The 21,696-nt window shown below is 35.1% G+C and overlaps 1 protein-coding gene across 2 annotated transcripts; it reads right to left on the bottom strand.

Moving 5' to 3' along the window:
- Positions 1–1,073: 1,073 nt before the first annotated feature.
- zgc:63972 lies at positions 1,074–20,741 on the bottom strand. 2 transcript variants are annotated; one of them, NM_200354.2, is made up of 6 exons: positions 20,464–20,741; positions 16,872–17,020; positions 9,430–9,489; positions 9,101–9,146; positions 8,902–8,951; positions 1,074–2,068 (listed from the first exon to the last, which is right to left on the bottom strand). In NM_200354.2, exons 1-6 carry the CDS (start codon positions 20,557–20,559, stop codon positions 1,966–1,968), a joined length of 504 nt encoding a protein of 167 aa, NP_956648.2. In that variant the 5' UTR covers positions 20,560–20,741; the 3' UTR covers positions 1,074–1,965. The 2 variants fall into 2 exon arrangements, with proteins under 2 accessions (NP_956648.2, NP_001418061.1); NM_001431132.1 differs by lacking the exon at positions 16,872–17,020.
- Positions 20,742–21,696: the final 955 nt, after the last annotated feature.

The following is a 21,696-nucleotide window of genomic DNA, read 5'->3' on the forward strand; positions in this document are numbered from 1 at the left end:
AAAGTTGACCATAATTACTTTCAAAGAAAAAAAATAGATCCTGACTATCTAATGAAACATATTTCAAACAAACTTATTCTAAATAAACACTTACATGATGAGATGCTCTGTTGTCATATAAACTGTTATACCACTGAATAAATTTTCATAGAGCATTTGCTTAACTTGTTTGACAGCCAAATGAAGTAACATCTACAGACTTCAAAATGAGGAGTTGATTATTAACCCTTGACCAATGATGCATACAAACTAAACAGTGTAGATACTAAAAGATTAAAACTGCAGTCCATAAGTTTTGCCTCAATCACCATCTCTGTGTGAAATCTGCAACTGCAGTTCACTGTTGTGCTTGAGTGGCTCCTCAGAGTGGATGTGTTAATGTGTGGCTGTCAGTAACAACACCACTGTGGTGCTTTGCTTCGCAATCACATATTCTACATTTTGGAAGTACTGCATGACCCAAATTAGAATTTTCCCCAGAAAATGTCGTCTAAACAAGTAACACATTTGACAACTTTTTCTGAATAAAAAAAATAAGTTAAATTGACTAACTTTGAAAAAAAGATCATATATTATACATTTTTTAAAGGATTTACAAGAATAAATATTCAACAGTCAATCAATAATTTCAAATGATTTAAAAGTTAATAGTCAATTTGAAAGTTGACTAAAACAAAACAGATCCTGACTATTTAATAAAACACTTATCCACTTAAAAACACACATACATGTACAGTCACTGAGCTGTAGCCATACTTTCCTATTTTTCTTCTATACTTAAAGTTACTTAAAACATGAGCCATATGTGCTAAACTTGTTAATGATAACATTTAGCATTGATATAAAAAGTAGCCTTTAATTTAAAACCATTGTTTCACTGTAGGTAGGTGTAACTGGATAGATCATGTTTGGTGACATCATTATGACTGGGTCTCAGTAAATCCTGACACACAAAAGCATTTCCCCTCACATCTGCACTTCTATTGTGCTTTCACAGGTCCGGAAACTCCATTTCAAAAGCCACACCAGTGCACCTAAAGTGAACCCCATTCAACCAAACAACAACCAAAAAATAAAGTTCAGGTACACAGTGTGTTTTTATTTCATTTTCCCCACATTCACGTTTATACAATAGTGAGAATCAACATTTACAGCATAATACAATAAAAATCATCAACAAACATACTGTAGCACATTCAATAATGTTCAATTCATGTAGTCAAAGTTGAAAAAACAAAAAATTTGTTATATTAATGTATTATTTGAGAAACAAACAAAAAAAAATAAATAAAAATCTGCCCAACCACCACATTGGAACGACCAAACAACTGGACATAAGGTACCTTATACAAATGAGCATATTTTAACAATTAAATTGTAAATATAATAAACAGTAAATTGTTTTAGTGTTAAATTAAGTTCTAATTATTATTATAAAGCTGTTCACATCAATCAAAGAATCAATAAATATACAAATGATTAAGTAGTACATAAGTATGCATAACTTACTGTATATGCAATATCTCAGGTCACTGAAACAGACCATTTTAAAAAAGACTCATCTTGAAATTGTCAAAATGTTTTTTTCTTTTTCTTTTTTTCTTTATTAAATCACTTTTTGCTGTGCATTTCCCTGCTTAAGTTTGTCTGACAAACATGGTTTTGTAAACTGTGGATAATGTTGCAATAATTGCAAGTTGCTATTGTTCCTCTATTTGAATGAAAAGCATCCGCTAAATGCATAAATGGACTAGTGTAACCACATCAGAAAAATCTCTTTCCATAAAAACTCATCCAGTAAATGTATACCGTGATCTTCATATTAATAACATTCATTTATCGTTTTTTTCTGTAAGGTCCAGGGTTTTCATTAACCTGAGAATTTGTGCTTGCATGTGCTCCATTAATCCCTTTATGTTTCTGCAAACTGAGTTCCCACAGAAGACATTGTGGGACATTGAGAAGTCAACTGTCAGTTACTGCTTCTGCTATCCACTTCAAGTAGTGCTGGCTTCCATCATTAATGGGAAAAGTGATGATTTCTGGGATGTCATATGGGTGGATGGCTCTGAGGGGACACAAAGGAAATAGAGGTAACATTTCAATAATTCTGATCTCTAACCTGAAAACTAAAAAAATTGCACATTGAAGCAGCTGGCAATTGTGTGGCATTAGAAGGCACTGATGGAATCCTTGTTAGTCATTTTATTATTTCTTATAATCGCTTTAGTGGTGTTTTTGCACAATAATAAGTATTTTTAGTAGAAGCCAAAAAATAAGAATGCATGTTTTTGTATAAATAACAGGCTGTGTAGATTTTCAGTACATTGTTTGAACATGCTGATTCTACAGTACATGCACAATACATGCAACAAGGAAACTGTAAAATTAAGTTCAATTTAATTCAATTCATCTTTATTTCTATAGCGCTTTTACAATGTAGATTGTGCCAAAGTAGCTTAACATAGAAGTTTTAGTAAATTGAAACTGCCAGTCCAATTTTCAGATTCAGTTCAGTTTTAGATTCAGTTCAGTGTGGTTTATTTTTTAGCTCCACAAGTCCCAAAACCAAAAAAGCCAGTGGCGAGAAACAAAACTTAACCAATTGACGAAAATGAAGGGGAAAAAAACCCTAGAGAGAAACCAGGCTCAGGTGGGCTCAACTATTTCTCCCCTGGCCAAACGGTTACCCAAATCACTTCACTGAAATGCTCAGTGAAGTAGTCAACATTTGAAGTGGATCATCACCTTTGATTAAAGTTGTCCTAAAACTATCCAACAACACCCCTTTCTTGTTTTAAAACAATTTTGAAAAACTTTGATCCACTTCAAATGTTGACTACTGTATTCTAAATCAGCAATTTGTTCATGTTTAACAAACATTAGTCAATAGTAAATGTTTACATACTGTACATTGCAGGTTGTGCACTCAAAAGTACAGTAATATCATTTGTTTGTTAAATAACATAGTTTAAAAAAAACACAAGCAAATTTCTCTAAAATTTCAATAATGAAGCAACCAATAAAAAATTACTGGGAATTTTCTGGAAAGAGATCTCATGTAAACAGGCACTTTTTGAAAACACTAGTAAATTTGTTCAGCCAATTTTCCAGAAAAAATTTGTAACATTACTGGTATTATCACAGAATGCTGCTCTGTCTGAATGCAGAAAGAAAACTGCCAGAAAAGCACATACATGCTTAGAACGTGCTGATGTGAAATGTTTGAATCCTTTTCCAGACACATTCAGTTGCTGCTTGTTAGTCAGATAGTTAGTCAGTTTATATGTTCCTTCTTAGTGCCAATGATGGAAAAAATTATCAATAAAATTCTTATGATAGACCCTGTGATTTCCGCTGCATTCAGCTCTGTGATGCGCATAGATGTAAAGGAGTGATTTGTTGAGTCATATTTCGATAAAAAACAGGTAGTCTATCATTTCAAAAAACATCTCATAAGCACTAACACACACTCAAACGTACATCTTGACATGAATGCGTTTATATCTTTCATCAAAGTTGTTCACAATTCTTTTCCACAGAATTTGTAACGTAGTCAAATATGTAAACAAAGTGTTTTTTAGCTGCAGATAGCGCTTCTGCCTCAGATGGTAGATCTGATCACATTCCTATTAAGTATTTTGGTTCTTCTCTGGGACAAAAGCAGCTGCATGAATGCTAAAGTTTCAAATGAAAGTAAAACCATCAAGAAAAATCCTGACCCACTTCATGTTTACAAATACAAGCACAGCCCATTAGAGGTCATTTCTGCGGCCCGTTCTTCGTACCTTGCTTAAATGATCTAAGATGATTTGGCAGATCCTGGATCTGTTCATCTTGATAACTGATCTCTGGCTAATTTGGTTCTTTAAACAAGTTCGCAAATCAGATTAAAATATCTGGATAAACTGATCTGAGATCGCTGTGTGTGTTGTAAAGGACAGATCTATCAATCCTCGAAATCATGATCAGCAACGCAACGATTGGCTGACGACAGCAGCGTAATGACATCATCTGATTAATATTCAATTATCCATGTGAGCTACATTACATAAAATGAGCAGTAAATGGTTTGTTAAATTTGACATGCAATAACTTTCCACGTTTGTTGTGGGCTGCAGGCTTTACACTTTCATGTGTCAAGACTATTCATCATGTATTTCAATGCATATCAATGTATTTAGTTCTACATTTAGACAATATTTTATTATAGTAGCCTAGGTCTACTCAAGTTTTATTAATCGGCGTAAGGAATAACTGTATAAATTAATTTCGCTTTAAAAAAAGCATTTTTGATATCGGTAAAGGTATCAATAACCGGCATATTAGTGATCAAAACATGTGCTTGACTGCATAAACTATTATACTTTTTTTCTTATTTTTTTAAAAGTCGAATATTGTGCATGTACGCATTTGCATTTTCTTCTCTTTGAAGCACAAGGTGGCAGTCTTAACTTTACATATATAGTTAAAAATAAATATATATTTACTATTTTCCCGTATGTGTATATAACTACTGCAAGAAAATGTCAGCATTCGGTACATACAATACACCTGATCTAACCCCGTTTATATAAAATTAACCTGCTCCTATTCAGGTTTGAGCTACTAGAACTGTTACTATGACAACAAGTCTCAGATGAGATTTGAAGAATGAAATGATCCTGGATCGTTTCAAATTGTCAACATCTAAATCCAGCTAATTGAGTAAATCCAGCTAATTGAGTAATCCACGTACGAAGAAAGGACCCCTAGTTAATGACGTCAGAATAAACCAGTATTTTGAAATGGATGTACCAACGGTCCAAAAAATAAATAAAAATCCAGAACGTCCTTGCCTTTGAGAAAAGTTTTTTTTTTTTAATAGTGATTTACCGTTAAAGCTATTTTAGACATTTTCTGGATTTTTAATAGTATTACCAGGTGAAAGGGACTAATGACGTGCTGTATAGTGGCATATATGAGCTGTGCATTGATGGATTTTTTCTTTAGTCATTGGACTTTCAGCAGGAAAAAAAAACATACTGAACTGAACTAAACTAAACTGAACTTCACCTCTGAAAACTGGACTGACACAGTTTCAATTTACTAGAAATTCTATGTTTCGCTGCTTTGACACAATCTACATTGTAAATTAAGAATTGAATTAAATATGTGTCTTTTACTAGTCACTTATAAGTGCAGTATTTAGTTTATAACTCTAATGTCTGAACCCAGAAAACAGCATTGACCTCATGCGCTAAATGAGCAGTGCTCAAGTTGCTGAGTTTAACTGCTTCAACACACATGCCAGGAGCTTTCTAGTACACCTAGTAAGAGCTTGATTAGCTGGTTCAGGTGCATCTAATTGAGGTTGAAGCTAAACTCTGCAGGACACTGGCCCATGGGTACCACTGTGCTAAACAAACCAACAGCAAAATGTCCTCAAAAATCTCCTCAAATCCAAGATAAGGTGGTAAGATGAGGAATGTCAACTTGCAGCCTTTGATTTAGATCTGCTTACAGTTGATTATTATAACTTTTTTGCAGCTTTCATATTTTCATTAAACATCAGATGTTTTTGTCACTTTTTGTTGACTGAACTCTGCAACCTTGCAAAGACATTTTCTATTCAAGAACAACATCATGAACATGAACTAAAACAGCTTCCTAAAGCTTTGTAGCTTTAGGGTTTATTAAGGGTGCTTTTGCTAACATTTTTTGGACAGCATTCGGTTTTCTACATTTCAGTTTTTTTATTAACATTATTATCAGCCAAAATAATATTTGCAGTTAATAAAAAAAAAACTGTGAAAACTACTCTAATGAAGGTTGAAAAGTTCCAGACCCCAAACATTTCTACAATAGTGTCCAATTATGTTGTTACTGAAAGCTCAGTTTAACAGCAGAAATTCTGTTCTTCAACACAAGGTGTTCAGAGACTGGCTCCATTCTTCACATCCTCCAGGTGTGTAAATTGAAGTTTCAACTGAAATAGCCAGTTTCAATACCACAGCTGGAGTCTCGAAAGCTTCTTTCTACCTCAAAGTGTTCATGTGCACCACAGGCTTGACTAGTCATTAAATCATTCAGGCTCTTTGAAAGCTCTGAGAAAAAGTTGTCCCGGATTTAAGTCAGACACGTATATAAATAGTTTTCTACATTCAGTTATCCATACTGCCATATTTCTGTCTTAGAATTTTAACCTGCGACTTATATTAATGGATATGCTCTGGCTTCAGTCCTTTATTCATTTTTTCACAACAACCCTTAAAGTGCGCAAGGTAAATGTTATTTGACCTTACAGGTAGTACAAAAGGAGGATTTTGTTAAGATTCAGACGACATCCTTCATACAAAGATGCTCTGTTGTCATGGAAACTTTTATACCAATGAATAAACCTTCATACAGCATTTGCTCAACTTGTTTGTCAGTAAAACTGTGTCTATACTGACTTGATGGTTACGATTTGATTATTATAGACACGTCTGCAGAAATATTCAAACTGAAGAACGTAAGTGTTGTCTTGATTACCATCTTTGTAATTTTGCATTACATTTCAATGTTTGAGTTAAATTGTGTTTTAGTGGCTCCTCAGAGTGAACTAATCTAATGTGTTGCTGCCAGTAACTGAACCGCTGTGATGCTTTGGTTCGCAATTACAGATTCTACATTTTGGAAGAACTGTATGACCCAGATTATCAGAAAACATCATCTGAGCACGCAACACATCTAACATTTTTCTAACTAACTAAAGAAAAGAACAAAGCATTAAATCTGACATTAATTCTCGAAATTATTATAAATGTTATACTTTGTTCTCAGTTATTATTAACAACATAAGAATTATGTGAACGCCTGTGTTGAGTGTGTATTACAGTAAATACCATTACCACTCAAATTAGAACACATTATCGCAGGTTTACCATTGTCAATCCAGCTAAGGTAGGGAGATTTGAACTCTAGGTGCCCTATCATACACCCAACGCAATAAGGCGCAAGACATGTTTGGCGCGATTTGTTGCTATTTTTAGACTGGTGCAACCCTAATTTTCACGTTTTTTTAACACATTGTATAAATAGCAAATCTATTTACGCTACTTTGTGGACTCGTGCATGTTCCTGTCTATAAATGAGGCGTGTTAAGGTGCATTGTTGCTGTGTTGCTATTTTAAGGAAGTGAAATAGACTGCGCTGTTAGTAAAAGTAAAAGCTGGTCTAAATTACAGTGCAGAGTGCTTAGTTATGTGCCTAAGCATTTTCAAATGCTTAATACATACAGAATTTACAGCAATAAGCAAATATCTTTACATATGAAAAAAATAAAAGACAAAATAATTTTTTACTACATAAAGATGAAGTCAGAATTATTAAAGCCCCTGAATTATTAGCCCCCCTTGATTATTGTTTACCCAATTTCTGTTTAGAGGAGAGAATATTATTTCAACACATTTCTAAATTTATTAGTTTTAATAACTGATTTATTTGATCTTTGCCATGATGACAGTAAATTATATTTGACTGGATATTTTTTAAAGGGTGACACGGTGACTAGTGGGTAGCATGTTCATCTCACAGCAAGTTTGCTGGTTAGAGCCTCAGCTGGGTCAGTTGGGATTTCTGTGTAGAGTTGCATGTTCTCGCCGTGTTCTTGTGCGTTTCCTCCGAGTACTCTGGATTCACCCACAAGTCCAAAGACATGTGGTACAGGTGAATTGGGTATGCTACAATTGTCTGTGAGTGTGAATGAGAGTATATGGGTGTTTCCCAGTGATGGGTTGCAGCTGGAAGGGCATCCACTGCTTAAAAATATGCTGAGTAGGTTGTCGGTTCATTCTGATAAAAATTATCAGACATACTGTGAAAATTTCATTGCTCTGTTAAACATCATTTGGAAAATATTTGAAAAATAAAAATACAAAAATTTAAGAGGGGCTTAATAATTCTGGTTTTAACAAAAGATACACTACCTCCATGCTTTCTTCATGTCCAGGGTGATTTATTCAGTTTATTTATGACAATTTGCATTTTTAATATAATGTTAAAATTATTAGTAGTGTTATTTATTATATGCATATTTATATTGATTTTTAATTGAAACAAGTTTAGATTTGTCCATCTGTCGGGTTTAGAGACGTCTGCATCACAATATGGGGCATAAGAATAGGAAGTGTATTTTGATATAACTTTTGACTACACTCCATTATTATTGATCATTTATTCGTTTGCTGGAAATTAGAACTGAACTAGTTAAAAATAGTTTAAAAAAAATCTTTGCGCTTAAACAAAATTAAATATGTAGGTTAATAGATATCTACAGTGGAGTGCGTACAACAATGTTTCCTTATCCATGAAAGTAAAGAAGTAAAGTAAAGAGTAAAAGTAAAGTAAAAAGAAAGTAAAGAGGCAGAATGGAGGAGGAGGCTCGTTCTTTATCCTCGCGCAGCAGGTGGTCTGTTTAACTGTTTTCTGACTAGTGAAGCGTTCAGTTTTTCCACTAACAAAGTCTGTCATGTAAATAGTAAATGCACCATGGCATGACGCAACTGACTTTTAAAAAGAATAGGAGATGAGACTCTGATTGGTTTATTCTCAAAACACACCCATAACTCATTAAGAGAATAAGCTCAACCCTGTTAGACCATCCGCCGAGGCGCAAAGAGAATTTTTCCGACCTTAAAATAGCAAAAGTGGATTCGGACATGCCCTTAATGCTTTTGCGCTTTAGACTTTGCGGCTAGATTGTTAAAATATAGCCCAAAATTTTCTGCACTTGCTCAAATATGTATAGTTTTTGGCCAAAAAATAAAAGGTGCGGACTGCAGCTTCTTTTTAAAAAAGGGAAACATTTGTGTGAGTTTTGTGCAGATCTCTAAGGTATTAACTCAGTTTTTAAGCAATGGTGAAAAGAAACATACTTACGTGATATAAGTCATAAGTCTCTGCACAAGAGATGTTTTTGTCCTCACAAGCTGAAAATAGAAACCCTATTGTAATCATGCACAGCATTTTTATAATCCCAACATAAGAAATACAGTTATAATAATTACTGACAGAGAACAGCTGCATACACTGTAAAACTAATTTGAAATTGTAAAGAAATATGAAAAAAAAAACATACCAGTAGTATTTCTGTGGCATCCCTAATCTCACCTTTCCAGTAGTACCTGAAATTAATAAAAAGTTAAAAACAATGTGAATTAAATTTAGTATTAAACGATTGCATTCATTTATTTGCTTAAATCTTACAGAAAAACATTTTTAAAAATGTTCACCTGAAATTTCAAAAATTGATTCAGAGTATTTTTTTAGAAATGAAATGATTGTCCTTCATTACATAAACAGTCAGTTAATCATTTATATACAGTGTTGGTAAAAATTACACTTCAGCTGTAGTGTTTTGGCTTCAAGGGTTTAGAGTGGGTGAAAGGTTAAACTCGCTGGTCTTACATAGTGGCAGTACGAGGAAATATATTCACACATGCTGCCAGCCTTTTCTCCATGATGATTCTAACAAAACAAAAACATAAAGAGATGGACATAAATTAGCTTCTCTGTATATGCATACAATTACATCACGAGTCAAAGGCAAATTGTGCACACACACCTCATCTGAATGTAGGTTTAATATCGTACTGTACATAGACTGGAACAAAACCCCTTTGAATAGATCATGTTTCTTAGCTGCTGTTAATACGATTGCTTTACTCAATGCCTTACTAGAAAGTAGACTGTACAAAATGTTTTTCCCCTCTTCTTCTAATCAAGTGCACATTACATTTTAATGAATTTTACATTAAATTAATTAGTGGAGTGCTGTTGTTAATGTTTTTTTTTCTCAGCTTCTAGGAAGAAATTTGTAAATTGCAACCATTCTACATTACAGCATTACTGAAAGCCTAAACACAGCATTACTATTTTACATTACATACAGCATCATACTATAGGCTTTACAACATATACTGAACAATATATCAAGTGGACTTGACAATGTTCACATAATTCTTGAACAATAAATTATTTTCATTGTTTCTGACCCATGCAAATCAGGTTATCACAGCAACATTTCATACCACAATGCTTAAAAATACACAAGGTTAATATTTTAAACAAGCATAGTTAGAAAGGCGGACTGGTAGACAGAAAGAGAGAGCACTAACATGAAAATTGAGCTAAAACTAGCTAATAATAACAACTTTTGTTTCTACGTTTTCAATTGTTTAGCTTGACACGTTTTGGTTTTATTCTTTAGCTGTGCTGCCATAGCCTTTTACCAACTGAAAATGTACCCACTTTTATTTCTAATGCATCTGCCATTACCTCATACTACTTAATATACTACCTTGTGTATTCCTTTGACAATAGAATCATGCAGGATTCTTCCAACCTTGGCAAGACATCATTTGGTAACCCTGACCTCAAGTCTGCAATCCCAAAAGATTTCAATTTTTAGTTTGCACAATGCCCATATTCCCCATTCATGCATTTTCACAGAAACAGGATGGATTCCTGGTGGTTCTGAATCTATTGGAATTCCAGGTGGCATGGTCCTCCTGAACTTCAAGAACCGCTCTGCTTTGATGAGCTTCTAGAGGGCAGTCTTATGATTTAACAGCTGTTAAGTGCTCGTTAACGAGAGATTAATGAGAAAATAAATCATAATGCATAAGAGTAAATATGGAGACTCAGGTCGAGATACTCTACAGGGGTTCTCAAACTAAAATAAAAAAAATGAAGAAAAATAGAGAAATTTCAAATTTGAATTAGATGAAGAAAAAAACTGAAACAAATGCAACCATATCTCTTTTTGTTGCTGCTGAAATGTTAAAAAGTATAACAAGAGGGAATTAGACACTCAAGACCAAAATAAAAATCAGTGTTTACAGCAAGCTATTTTAACAGAAGGTCAAACTCACAAACTCTGCTTCATTTACAGATAGATCTATCATAAAAGCAGAAGTTTTATTCAGGTGAAAGTAGTTGTTTAAACCATATTATTTTTATTATTGTTTATATCTGATTTATTATTAAAAAAAATTCTCTTCAAAAAAATCAATTAATACTGAATTTATATTTGCATTTTAGGCCTTGTTTCTTAGTTGACACTGAATAATCACTGCATTATTATTCTGAAAGATAAGTCTTTCAACATGGTTTGAAAAATAAGCACTGCCTCAGTTAAGGTTAAAAGAAATGTCATCAAACATACAGGCCAGAAACACATTAATCCTTGCAATAAAGATTTGCTTCCTCAAATCCAAACACCAACTTTGCCAAGCAGTGTATTTAACACACACATTTATAACCACCCCTGGAATGTACATTGCACTAGGTGCAGGTCAATGTGCAACTGATTAAATAATGTTATCAATAAAATATGTAATGTTCTTTAAAAGTGTGTGGTTGCGTTTTTATGCTATCAAATTGTTGTAAAGACAAAGTTTGTCATAAACACAAACTCATGAAAACATAAAGCTTTTTGTCATTTTGAGTACTAGGTGTCGCACAGTTTGTCCGTAAAATTGCCGACACCTCAGAACTTTAATCTTGGACAATATGCCTTATGGGTTGTTCACATGACATTGTGGTAGAATTCATCTAAGGTGCTGCATGGGTGGCCCAATGATGAGCTGCTGTCTAGCCATGTGTCTTCCACATCTCACTGATGCCAGAAAAAGTGTGGACATTCCTCACATTGCTTGTGCATTGTTCTCAGTGGCCATTGTGAGACAAATCACCAGCAGCTATAACAGTGGTGACCAGAGCAATGTGTAACAAGACACAGTTTGTCACAAACTTCTGCATAAAAGCATCTGTAGCCAATAACCCAGCTGGGTTCCCATATTAACACCATGCCACTATCAACAATTAATGAAATGGGGTCAAGATGTTTGAGCTTGAACCCTGGATGATTGATAGAAAGTGATCTATTCTGATCAATCACCATTTGCGTTGCATTACATTGACAGGTTTGTTCAGATATTACCAACATTAATTAACAACTGAGGTTATGACACATTAATGTAATGTTATTCAGGATATACAGTAAAAATATATTTTCATGGGACACTTCAGGCTTCAGAATCCCAACAGCAAACCCAGGAAAGCTATGGTAGAAAGTCCACTCACTTATGGCAAATATGTTCTCTGCAAGTGACGTACATCACCAGCAGGATGATTTGCCATCTTCGAATCTTCACGGTATTTGAAGAACATGCTAGTGAATTTTTGTTAATGTCTTGGCCTCTCAACTTCCCTGACATGAACCCGATCATACAGTTGTGGTTAGACTTGGAAAATTGTGTTTGTGATACGTGTTGACATTATGGTTCCAGAAAACAGAGACCTGGGGTCTATTCTTCGTACATGGATTACTCAATTAGCTTGATTTGGATGTTGACGATTTAACACAATCCAGGATCGTTTCGTTCTTCAAAACTCATCTGAGACTAGTTGTCATAGCAACAGTTCTTGTAGCTCAGAAAGGTAATAATATTTATATATATAAAAAAATAACTCATGCAATCTGCACTCCGACATAAGTAAAAGTAAAGTACATAAGTAAAAAGCCATCTGGTGGTTCAAAGGGAAAATTTAATGATATGAACTTTTTAGATACAAACGCGTACACGCACACTATTCGACTTAAATTATTATTCTTTTTTTTTATTTTTTTTTATGCAGTCATGAATGTGTTTTGACCGCAAATATGCCAGTGATTTGATGCTTCGCAAAAGTTGCACACACCATACAGTTATTACTTACATCGATTAAAAAACTTGAGGTTGCCTAAGCTACTATAATAAAGAAAATCTTCTCTAAATGTAAAACTAAATACACCTATATGCATTGAAATACATGATGGATACTCTTGACACATGAAAGTGTAAAGCCTGCAGCCCACAACAAATGTGGAAAGTTATTGTGTAATACGCATCATATTTAACAAACCGCTTACTGTGAACTTGATGTAATTTTGCTCACATGGATAATAGAATATTAATCAAATGATGTCATTAGGCTGCTGTGCCGTCAGCCAATCAGCATTGCTGATGATGATTTTGAGGATTGATAGATCTGTCCTTCACAACACACGCAACAATCTCAGATCAGTTTACCCAGAAATTTTAATCTGATTTGCGAACTTGTTTGAAGATTCAAATTAGCTAGAGATCAGTTATCAAGATTAAAAGATCCAGGATCTGCCAAATCATCTTAGATCATTTAAGCAAGGTACATAGAACGGACCCCTGTTGCCAGCTCACTGAATCAACATCTTGCCAGGTGGCAGCTGTTTTGTGGATTAAATGAGGCTATCAGATAGATGGTCATAATATAATGGCTCATCTTTTGCTTATACACTTATCAGCCACTTTATTAGGTACACCTGTCGGACTGCTCATTAACTCAAATTTCTAATCAGCCAATCGTATGGCAGCAACTCAATGCATTTAGGCATGTAGACATGATCGAGACGATCTGCTGCAGTTCAAACCGAGGATCAGAATGGGAAAGAAAGGTGATTTAAGTGACTTTGAACGTGGCATGCTTGTGGTGCCAAACGGGCTGGTTTAAGTATTTCAGAAATTGCTGATCTACTGAGATTTTCACCCACAACCATTTTTGTGGTTTACAGAGAATAAACAAAAAAAAAAAAGAGAAAACATCCAAGGAGTGGCAGTTCTGTGGGCACAAATCCCTTGTTGATGCCAGAGGAGAATGGCCAGACTGGTTCGAGCTGATAGAAAGGCAACTTAAATAACTCAAGTAATACAAATAATCACTCATTACAACAGAGGTATGCAGAAGAGAATCTCTGAATACACAACACGTCCAACCTTGAGGCAGATGGGCTACAGCAGCAGAAGACCACACCAGGTGCCACTCCTGTCAGCTAAGAACAAGAAACTGAGGCTAAATTTGCACAGGGTCACTAAAATTGGACAATAAAAGATTGGAAAAACATTGCCTGGTCTGGACATTCAGAGGTAGGGTCAGAATTTGGCGTCAACAACATGAAACATGGGTCCAACCTGGTACTAGTAAGGTGTACCTAATAAGGTTAGTAAGTGTATGTATATTTGTGTTACTAAACCTAGCCTACTAGTCCTGCTGTAGCATTGCCACTGATGAGCCATGATATGCAGCCGACAAGCACACAGAAAGATCCTGTTCCACAAGGTAAACACATTGGCGTTTCATTCTTGGAATCCGCATAAGAATTAAAAACAGATTTGGTAGCAGATATGGCCTGTTGAGGAACGTATGACTCTGAGTCGCTTTAAAAGTCGAAATTTAATTTCCTTGTTTTGTTTTGTTTTAGTTCATGTTAGCTTTATTTTGGGGGTTAACATTTATTATTGTTTATTTGTTCAGAATTGTTTTTTTATGTTCTATTTCCAATTTCTAAATATTCTCAAGATTAAAATAATCTGTGTTCTTTGATGATTTTTCGGTTTAATTTAAAACTTTCAATGCATCATTGGACAAATGTGAGTTTTTTTACAATAATATCTCAGTTCATACAAACACAGCTAGACTGCAGTTAAAACTATATTTTATAAGTACAGTGCATGTTGTATTATTTATGATAACGAGTTGAGGTAAGAATAATAAGGTCAAGAAACTTTTTGATGACACAAACCACAGAGCATTTAATTACAAAGTACATCAGCAGCTAAAACATTTAATCAGATAAAGCATTTTACAATACTAAGTAGGTTGTCAGAAAGCAAAGGCTATTATATGCACAGACATTAGATTATCATTCCATTCCAAAGACATATTTCTGCTGTATAAAGTTGTCACTAAACAAGCTAAGGTGCACAACATTTCATTTTTGCTGCTAATAGTTTCACTATTGACAAAATCACGTATGCAGTGCAACCATTAAGCAGTGCAGTATTTGCTTATCAGTGTTTACCCTAGGTTTTTCTTCTTTTTTTTTTTTGGTGGGGTATTCCGCTTGGGGGTGTGGCGCGACTGTTCAGACTAACTTAAGGAGTCATCATGGTGTTAATTTGTTTCTTTTAATGACAGCAGTAAATGACTGAACAATTATTTGAACAGTAAAAGCATTAAACTAAAATGTAACATTCATTTTTATATCTTTTTTTTTTTTATCCACAAAGTGTGTAGCTTGTCACTGCAGTGTATTGATTTTAGTATACTTTACTTTTATACTTGACCTTTACTAAAGTATAATTTTTCCTAAAGGTGTATTTGCTGACTTAATTACTAAGATCAGTCTCGTACAGCCAGGGAAAGTATTGTCGCTCTGACAGCCAAGCTGGGTCAAAGCTAGGGAAGCTCTATTCAGGATTTTTACAGCTGATATTGTATCGGCTGGTACTGAGTACCAATACTAATGCCTCAAGCTTTATAATGCATTAAGCACATATTCCCTCTAAATATAAACCTTAAGAGAAGATCTTGCCTTATCTAAGAGAATAAATGAAGGATGCTGCTAATAAAGCCTTAAACACAAGCAGCTTTACAGAAAATAATTCATCCATTCATTCGACTTCAGCTTATTTATTAGGGGTCTCCACAGCAAATGAACCGCCACAGAAAATATTAACACACAGATATAAACATTGGTAAGAAAAATTACAAATAAAAGAAAAATAAATGAATGAAATTACAAACAATGCAACTTGGAAACACTGCAAATGATGAAAGAAGAGTTCAACATGTCTAAATCAAAAAACAAGTTTGGAGCGCATGTTTGATGCATTTGAATTAAAATGCACACCTATAAATTTAATACTTCTTTACTAAAAGGAAATGGGCCTATACACCGTTTATTGCAATAAGTATATTACAAGAAGTTATATCATTAAATATTCATGTAAAAAAGGGTTTTATTTTACCTAATAATTCCAGCCAGCTTTAAATAACTTTTGCAATATTGTCAAAAACACAGAACTTTCAGTAGTTATATGTAAAAAGGCCTAAAAATATATTCAAATATATTGCTTGTCTCCAACTATTGACAGCAGATCACTCAATGAGAGAGAGAGAGAAGGATTTGCACTTGCCATATCTTTACTGCTCTATTCATTTAACCTAACAAATGTAATGTTAAGACCATCACTGTGGCTCTTGCGATGTGTTCTCTTTTCCATTTCTCATGGCGTCGCCAAGATTTCAGAGTATTTTAATCCATTTTTGGGGATCACGGAGGTGGTGTAAATTTGCGGGAGACTTACGGAGCTTCCGGGAGAGGTCTTTAGATTAACGAGACACTAGATAGCAGCAATCACTCTGCTCACGTCACAGCAGCTTAAAACACTGGAAATACAATGGCTGTACTTGCAACAAAGAGCATCACTCATGCAAGTTGCACCAATAAACACGCATAATATACAGAAGCACGTGCATCTTCGGCCTTGTCAGGTGTAGCGCGCACACTCTCATTCCATACAGCAGAGAATGGCTGCGTGAACTCCACCGTGCGCGATTTAGAGAGCAGAAATTGGTAATCGCTCGACCAATTAAAGACAGAAATTTCATGCTGTTGTGTAAATAAAATATTACAAGTTTAGCTTTTTAGCTTGTTTATTAAAATAAGTTGTGATCTGGTGCAATATAGAAAACAACATTAACTTGACTTCAAGGGGGCGGGGAAAGCCGTTGGGAGGGCCCCCCTAAATTAATGGTAAGGGAAACACTGCTTATATTTTCGTATGGTCGTGAAGAAGCCGCCAGCACTGAGAAGAAGGAAGCGAATATGTATATGTATGTACACACACACACACACACACACACACAACAAGCCCTTATCATGGCTAAAGGAAAATTATGTCACTTAGTGACTATAGAGCGGATCATTATTTCTGAATAATTCATCCTTGAGTGGGTTAATGAATAACTGAGAATGTGTACTGTACCTTCCAATGTCTCTGGCAGTTTGTTCAGTAGGACAGTTGACAAGCAACAGTGAGTGATATCCTGACACATATTTTCCTGTGAAGGCAGAGTAAATTTGAACCCCTAGTGTCCTCAGAACAGGGTATAGGGCGAGAGTCACTACTAGAAGCTACAGAAATAAAAGAGAGAGGAGAAAGAGAATACAGTTATGAATTATGTAATCTAATATCATAACATTTCTAGAATGTATGAAAACAATGCATTTTTCCAGTTATCTTTCAAGTCAATATGAATAAAACCTGAAATAATACAAGCTCTCCCTTAAGGGTCAACTGTTGAGTGAATTTATGTGTGTGTGTGTGTGTGTGTGTGTGTGTGTGTGTGTGTGTGTGTGTGTGTGTGTGTGTGTGTGTGTGTGTGTGTGTGTGTGTGTGTATCTGTAAAGTTGGCTTTAAAAATCAAATACATGTCCTTTTCTTATTTCTTAATTCATTCATTTGTTCGTTCATCTTCTTTTGGCTTGGTCCCTTTATTAATCTGGGGTCGCTACAGCAGAATGAACAGCAAACTTATCCAGCATATGTTTTACACAGCGGATGGCCTTCCAGCTGCAACCCACCACTGGGAAACATCCATACGCACTCATTCACACACATACACTATGGACAACTTTAGCTTACCCAATTCACCTATACCACACATCTTTGGACTTGTAAAGGAAACCCACGCAAACACGGGGAGAACATGCAAACTCCATACTGAAACACCAACTGACCCAGCCAAGGCTTGAAGCATTGACCATCTTGCTGTGAGGCAATTGTGCTACCCACTGCACCACTGTGCTGCCCCATTTTTTAATTAGATCAGAATCAAATGAATTGATAAATGAATAATGTAAAAATTAATAATGTTACATTTACACAACAGTCATTTACTAAATAATGTACTTGTAATATCTTTGTTTAGAGAAACAACCTGTAAAAGTGCTTGTAATCTTAACGGGTTCACACAAACTTATTCAGAAAGCATGCTTTAAATAAAATGTGTTTCTTTTCTGTCTATGATTAAACTAATGTGTGAAATTCTTGGTTAAATTAGAGACAGATTTCAGAAAAATGTCAAACCACTAAAGAAAAAACTGCAGACAGGAAATGTAAAATTAAAAAAAAAACTTATGCACTTGCATGCAATTTTAAAATTGATTTTATGATCAGAGAACAAATGGTGATATTTGGAGAAATACAACACTAGAGATTAGTAACTTTCATCATATTTGTTATACACAATCATACTTTTATATTTTACTTTGTAGTCTAGAAGAATACCATAAAAACATAATTGGGCAGTTTTTAAATTAATTAAAATATGCATTTAATTACTTGGCATTTAATTATTTGTAATTTGCTGGACCAAAGAATATCAGATGTGATTTGTCATTAAATACTTTGAGACTGTATGTTGTTGCTAAAATGCTTAATCAAATGTGCCAAATAATTTACCCCCAGTTAATATGACTAACAAATACAGAGTTTAGCTACGGTAAATGCAAATAAATTACATGACACATCCTCTAGGACCCAGGTTATTATTATTATGACGATTATTATTATTATTATTATTATTAAGCACAGTAAGCAGAAAGAAATATGTAATAATCAAGATTCAAAATACAATGCCTTCAAATGCAATTCAGTTAAAATATCTAATGTTTTGAAACAATAATTTGTGTTAATGCATCACTACATACAGGCTTGAAACAACATGGGGGTCAGAAAATGATGACAGGCCTTTCTATTTTAGTTAGAGTTAAAATAACATTTTTATGATTGGCATGATTCACAAATAATACAAGAATTATTAAAATGCAGCACACAATGATATACATGTAGACAAACTCAATGACTGGTTACATTTTTACTTTACATTATTAATTACGGTTGCATTATTAATTTCCGATGGGCGGCACGGTGGCTCAGTGGTAACCACTGTTGCCTCACAGCAAGGTCACTGGTTCGAGTCCTGGCTGGGCCAGTTGGCATTTCTGTGTGGAGTTGCATGTACTCTCAGTGTTTGCATGGATTTCCTCTGGGTGCTCCAGTTTCCGCTTAATTCAATGACATGTGCTGTAGGTGAATTAGGTAAACAAAATGGGCTGTAGTGTATGAGTGCATGTATAAATGCGAGAGTGTATGGGTGTTTTTCAGTATTGGGATTGCAGCTGAAAGGGCATCCGCTGCACAAAACATATGCCAAGTAGTTGGCTAATCATTTCACTGTGGTGACTCCTAATAAATAAGGGACTAGGGCAAAGGAAAATACGAACTCTACAGTTGGTTTAGTCTATACAGTATATGTTAGCCAAATTTAATTTGAATCCGCCCAGTTGCGAATATCTTCCCCAATTTATATAAAAATAAACTGATTTAACTGTTAGCTTACTCCTGTTAAACAAATATTTAAATAAAGTGAATCTTTCTTTTTTAGGCATATTGACCCGAGTAAGAAAACCATATGAATGTACACAAAAACAGCATAAACAAAAGGGACTTTGCAAGTATGGGAACAATCCCCAACTTCAACCATTAATGTGAGGATCGCAAAGCACTCATCAGCTGATCTTGAGGAATTACTGCTGAATGCACAACCACAGAGCCACACAAGGAATTAAACATACATTATTGTGTTCGATAGGAAAAGAACAGTGAGGGATTATCCTACGATGACCTGATAAGATTATATTTGCCACAAGAATGCAGTCAGTGCTTGCTCAGCTCTTGAGAAAGAACCCTTGCTATTTAGTTGAGAAATTTATATTACTGCACTCTTGAGGAAAAATAGTTTTACCACAAATTTACACAACAGCATGGTTTTATTGTAGTTTAATCATCATTAACAATTTTACACAAAATAATACATATTCAATGTATCAGAAAACGTAATTACTATGCTTTTACAATTAAATAACCATTGTTAATTTATGTAAGGGGCTATATTTTTGGTACTACTATAGTTTTTAATTAAAAAGTATATTAAAAGTGCATTAAAAGTATATTAATTAAAATTTATTTTACAAATAAACGCTGGAAAGAAAACAGAAACCATCACAGAATTTTCATTTGAATGCATACATTACAAACTGTATTGATTTTAATACAAACAGTAATGGTTGTTTGGGTCTCTACTAGTAATTTTTTTTAGATTCCTATTGGTTCCTGATTGAGAATGTCCCAAAACGCATTAGAAACCATTAAAGGGTAAGTTTTGATGGTTAAAGTGTAACGTTTTATAGTGTTTTAATGTTGTTTGTGGAGTTACATCGCTAGAACTCTTTCAATAGGGAATGGTGGGCTGAGACGCAACACAAACAGTACAATCCCAGACTTAATTCTTTTCAGAAATTCTCCAAAGTTCCTGGTTTCTTAATAGCTTGCTAATGATTAACTCGCAGGCTATTTTGGTGCTCAAAAGCAGTTCTTCAAGTTTACGGTTTTTAAAGGCAAAGTAACGTGAATCACGTTTAAGCATGTCTGCGGCGTTCAACTTGCCAAACACGTGCAGCTCAAGTCCCTCAGTATAAATGTCACGTATCTAGAGGAATAAAACTGGATTTACCACGCAGAAGACCACAAATCCTGATCGAGGGACAGCAGAAGACATGATGTCCTTGGGATTCCGCTGATAAAAGTAATCCGGTTTGTTGTCTTGCATAATTATTTCACGGCACTAAAAGTTACATTGCGGGTGAAGTCTAGTGCGCAACTTTTGGTTCAGCTCGCCAGGTGTTCGCCGCCCGACAGGTTCATCTCACTGACTAACCCATCAGAGTCAGCGTCTGACAGTTTGGACAGTCTGCTCTTGTCCCAAAGCTGCAGCGTGTGGCGCTTGATGCTGATTGACTGACGCTCATATCCGGATACGGGAGCCTCCAATCACGAGCGGTGCGCGAGTCTCATCATAAGAGGATTGGAAACCTAATAAACTTAAGTGCTGCTTCTGACTCTTTGCACTGCAGTTTGTTATGGACTACAGCCGCACGAATGCTTTATTTCAGCCTTTTAGAGGTTAAATGTTCTGGTAAATGGCTAACGTGGGAGTAAATAGTCTCTCCTCCTCCTATTTGTAGTTCGATAAACTTGGTAAGCTGAAACATTCAGACCCACCCACGGTAATATAAATATAGCTATGAAGATACCGTAGTTATTAAAGGGCGATTGAGAGGCAATTTGACAACTAACGTAATACACATAAGCGTTATTCATTCATAACAGCGAGTGATCGGTCGCCGTATACATCATGTGGAAAGAAAAAGATAAAGTAATTAATTTTAGTGGTTTGAAAACGGGTATCGTGCTGTGAGTCTCCTTCAGGAAACACTTGAAGTCTAGAGGTCTAAAAAAAGACTTCCACTAGAGGTCGCTGCTATTTCTCGAGAGAATAGCTGCGTCCCAAATGGCACACTATACACTATGCACTCATGCACTATGTACTTATGCACTTACACACTCAACAGGATAGTACATGTATATAGTGGCGTCCCAAATGGCACACTAATGTTTTTTTACTAAGCGGAAATTCAAACCGTTTCCCTGATGACGTTTGACATTTGCCAAATCAGTGAAATAAACGACCGAATTATCAAATATAACCTGCCGTGAGTGTTGCCGAATTCACCATCGGGAGGCACTATAATCACTCTCGTAGAAGAATTTTGTTCTCACCATCCAAAATAAATAAAGTTATTCAACATGTGCGTCCGATAGCTCCGCCTCTTCCGCTACGTAAGCAAACCTGCGGTCGTTGAGTGCGTGAAGGGTCCATCATTCCACACTTCATTTTAGCGGCTGA

The sequence above is a fragment of the Danio rerio genome, chromosome 5 (assembly GCF_052040795.2).
Source record: "Danio rerio strain M-AB ecotype USA chromosome 5, GRCz13ab, whole genome shotgun sequence".
Classification (NCBI taxonomy): domain Eukaryota; kingdom Metazoa; phylum Chordata; class Actinopteri; order Cypriniformes; family Danionidae; genus Danio; species Danio rerio.